The sequence below is a fragment of the Cicer arietinum genome, chromosome 2, assembly GCF_000331145.2.
Source record: "Cicer arietinum cultivar CDC Frontier isolate Library 1 chromosome 2, Cicar.CDCFrontier_v2.0, whole genome shotgun sequence".
Classification (NCBI taxonomy): Eukaryota; Viridiplantae; Streptophyta; class Magnoliopsida; order Fabales; family Fabaceae; genus Cicer; species Cicer arietinum.
The window spans coordinates 18,460,063-18,464,486 of NC_021161.2; the positions used below are offsets into that span (position 1 = coordinate 18,460,063).

General features: G+C 36.4%; 2 protein-coding genes across 2 annotated transcripts in view; both read left to right on the forward strand.

Annotated features, from left to right (window-relative positions):
- LOC101494667 (uncharacterized) overlaps positions 1–4,405 on the forward strand; it is an 8,879-nt gene extending 4,474 nt beyond the window's left edge. Inside the window, exons 3-4 of the mRNA XM_073365044.1 lie at positions 3,637–4,130; positions 4,229–4,405. Coding sequence (XP_073221145.1) covers positions 3,901–4,130; positions 4,229–4,367 — 369 coding nt within the window. The 5' untranslated portion in view covers positions 3,637–3,900 and the 3' untranslated portion in view covers positions 4,368–4,405. The remainder of the gene's footprint in view (positions 1–3,636; positions 4,131–4,228) is intronic.
- On the forward strand, positions 288–3,705 carry LOC101494987 (uncharacterized). The gene is made up of 4 exons (XM_004514949.1): positions 288–2,416; positions 2,495–2,806; positions 2,883–3,303; positions 3,637–3,705. The coding sequence occupies exons 1-4, from the start codon at positions 288–290 to the stop codon at positions 3,703–3,705; spliced, it is 2,931 nt and encodes a 976-aa protein (XP_004515006.1).
- Positions 4,406–4,424: the final 19 nt, after the last annotated feature.

The following is a 4,424-nucleotide window of genomic DNA, read 5'->3' on the forward strand; positions in this document are numbered from 1 at the left end:
AAAAAAATGTCCATTTATGAAATAATGACATCATAAATAGTCCTCATGTAATTGTCACGTCAAAACAATTAAATAAAAATAAAGATTATAATTATTTAGGTAGAGTAGAGTGTGATAAAATTTAATTTAATTTATTTACACATAGAATAATTATTAATTTAATAATAACAATTACTAAAAAGATACATATATAATATATATGAAAATTTTGGGGTGTTACAGCTTTGAAACAACCGATTTGTATATCTGAGGGAGAGATAAGGTGTCCGTGCATAAAATGCAAGTGTATGAAGATATCTACAACAACTACTGTTAGACTTCACTTGTACCGGGATGGATTTCAACCAGATTATTGGATTTGGACTGAACACGGAGAAGTGAAGCCAATGGTTGAAACAAGGGGTGGTTCGACTAGTAGTAGGATTGTGCATCACGACGACCAATTGAATGCAATGGATGAAATGGTGTTTGATGCTTTTAGGCCTTATCAAGATGTCCTTGATGTGAACACTAACATGGGAAATGAGACATTTGCTGAGGATGAGGTGTCTAACGAAGATGCAAAACGGTTTTATGACAAGTTGATATCCACCAACAAGCCCATCTACGAGGGGGCTACCCAATCAATGTTATCAATTTGTGTTCAACTTCTGGCAATTAGGTCTAATTGGCATGTTCCACAAAAAGGTATAGATTTTGTTACAAAAATGCTTAAAAGTGTATGTCCAGTGCCAACATGCTTGCCCGATAACTATTACCAAGCAACACAATTGGTTTCAAAGTTAGGGTTGAAGGTTGAGAAGATTGACTGTTGTAAGAAAGGATGTATGTTATATTACAAGGATGATAACAAGTTATCTGAGTGCAAAATTTGTTATTCTCCTAGGTTCATTCCACGTAGGACTGGTATGGGAAAATACAAAGATGTTCCAGCAAAAAGAATGTTTTATTTCCCTATCATTCCTAGATTACAAAGATTGTATGCATCAACAGAGTCTGCAGCTGAAATGAGATGGCATCACGAGAATAAAAAGAGTTCAAATGTCCTTCGCCATCCGTCTGATGGAAAAGCGTGGAAACATTTTGACAATGTATATCCTGACTTTGCTAGTGACCCCAGAAATGTAAGGTTGGGTTTATGTTCAGATGGATTTACTCCTTATATTCAAGCGTCTGCTTCTCCATACTCCTGTTGGCCAGTTATACTCACTCCATACAATCTTCCCCCTGAAATGTGCATGACCAAACCATACTTATTTTTGACTTGTCTCATACCTGGACCTTCTAATCCCAAACAAAATATAGATGTCTACTTGCAACCATTGATTGATGATTTGCAACGATTGTGGTCCAACGGCATTTTGACCTATGATATATCCACAAAACAAAACTTCATCATGAAAGCATGCTTGATGTGGACAATTAACGATTTTCCCGCATATGGTATGTTATCTGGATGGGGAACACAAGGTAAGTTGGCATGTCCTCATTGTATGGAAGACACAAAAGCTTTCACTTTGAAATATGGCGGTAAGAATTCTTGGTTTGATTGTCATCGTCGATTCTTGCCAGCTAATCACTCTTTCAGAAGAAGTAAAAGAAGTTTTACAAAAAATAGGGATGAGAAAGACGGTGAACCTTACATTTACACAGGGCAAGAGATCTTGGAGGTGGTGAGTAATTTTCCAAAAGTGACTGAAATTGGTTTGAAAAAGAAATTGAACGGGTATGGAGTGGGTCATAATTGGAAAAAACGAAGTATTTTTTGGGATCTTCCATATTGGAAGGATAACTTGTTAAGGCACAATCTCGATGTGATGCACATAGAGAAAAATGTCTTCGATAATATATTTAACACTGTTATGAATATTAAAGGTAAAACAAAGGATAATGAAAAGGCGAGAAAAGACTTGTCTTTATTATGCTTTCGCGGGGACTTGGAGATGCAAGTCTTATCTAGCGGAAAGATGGGTAAACCAAAGGCAAATTACACTTTGACATCATCAGATGCCAAGTTGGTTTGTAAATGGCTTAAGGATTTGAGAATGCCTTATGGCTATGCTTCAAACCTTGCTAGGTGTGCCGATGTTGAGAATGGTACGATACATGGAATGAAGAGTCATGGCTGTCATGTTTTCATGGAATGTTTACTCCCAATTGCATTTCATTCCTTGCCAGAATTTGTTTGGAAACCATTAATGGAGCTAAGTCGATTCTTCAAGGATCTTTGTTGCAATACATTGAGGTTGGACGACTTAGTTAAGTTGAATGATAACATTCCAATTATCATATGCAAGTTAGAAATGATTTTTCCATCAGGTTTCTTCGACTCAATGGAGCATCTTCCAATACATCTTGCCTATGAAGTAATGTTAGGTGGTCCAGTACATTACCGGTGGATGTATCCATTTGAAAGGTAATTGTTGTGGTTGATTTTTTAACAGATTACTAGGTTTATTATAACTTAATAGACATTTAATGATTAAATGTGCAGATGTATGGGAGTCTCAAAGCGGGCAGTGACAAACAAGGCTAGGGTTGAAGGCTCCATATGCGCTGACTATATACAACGCGAGACAACTTATTTTTGTTCTCATTATTTCAAGTCATTCAATTTGTTGCCGACCACAAATTTAAGTAATAATCGTCATTTAGAATGTGATGATCTCCAACCTTCACTATCCATCTTGCTGAAACGAGGTCGTCTTAGTGGGAAGTCTGGAACACATTATCTAACAGATAACGAATGGAAATCTGCTCAAGTACATGTGTTGATTAATTGTGATGAAATTAAACCATATCTCGAGTAAGTGTTCATCATAATGCGTGGAAAATTATATTGATGCAAACCATAATACATATTTACTTATGAACTATGTAAGGGGTCTTACTGAAGGAGGAGAAGATGATTACTATGGCACGATCACCTATATCATAGAACTAGATTACTTTGGTCTGAAGGACAAGGTTGCATTATTTTATTGTGAATGGTTTGACCCAACAAAAAATAGGGGTACAAAGATTCATCCACAATATCAAATTGTTGATATTAAGATGGATAAACGTTATCGTCTGTATGATCCTTTCATCCTGGTGCAAAAAGCAAGACAAGTGTATTATGTCCCTTATCCAAAAATGCGTAGAGATAAGCGTGGATGGTGTGTGGCAATTACCACAAAACCAAGGGGTCACGTGGAGATTGACAACACAAATGATGAAATGCCTTATCAGTCTGATGGGATGTCACATGTTCTACCAATTGCAGAAATAGAACCAATATCTTGTTTACGTGACAACTCACAAGTAGATGTGTTCGAAGAGATTTTTGATTGAAGATTGTAGTGAAGATTGATGAAGATTTGTGTTCGAAGATTGTTAGAGTTTATTTTATGTATTTTGTATTACATTGTGTATTTTGTACTTAAGCAACTTGCTGATTCTGATAAATTGTTTATGTATTATGTATTTTGTGATCGAACATATTACAACTTGTTGATTCTGTATTATGTATTTTGATAAATTGTGTACTTAAGCAACTTGTATTTTGATAAATTGTATTATGTATTTTGAATTGCACTGTTCATTTTGTATTTACGTGACATTTTTTATTTACTCTTTTTTACTTTATGACGACAGATGACTAACAAAGGTGGCGGTGATAAAGGAAAGGCCCATCCTACTAGGGGTAAACCAAAGATGTTGTGACCGGGTAAACTTAATGAGCAGCGGGATGTCATACGTCGCAACTTGTCTACCACTAGGCCACTTCATTATTCGTCTCCAGCCCCGTCTCAACCTCCAACATCAACTAAGATTGTAGCACCTGCTGATACTATAACACCACCGTCTCACTCGACACCATCTCCCATTCATGCCTCAACCCCTGAGGTATTTGTCTTTATGCCGACTCCAGGTTTAAGTATTCATACCATGGGTGCCTCTTCACAACATTCCCCACATGAGGCTTTGGTAGAGAATAATGTGGAACAAACTTCCGATGGTCATGAGGATAGGGTGGAAATTGGGGACCACAAGCAAGATGATGAGGATGTGGGTCAAGGGAGTGTTCCTCCTATCGTGCCTGTGAGAGATGATAATGGAAAATTCATTATACGACCTTATGGTAAAGGGTAAGTTACAACAATTGTTTATTTTCTTAATATTAGAAGCATAAGTATAGACACATATTATTTATTTAATACTTTATTTCTTCAATACATTAATGCAGACTCATTCCTAGCAACGCAGTTGCAGATGCCATTCGGTATGCCATACAAAAACAATTTCGTGAGCCTATCTATGGTTGGAGTGCAACCACTGACATAATTAGACAAGATTGGTTTGAAAAGTTTGCGCTAAGCCTTTGAATATAATTATATGTTCAATTCATTTTTCTAGCATATATAAGGAGAATTGTGTAATCT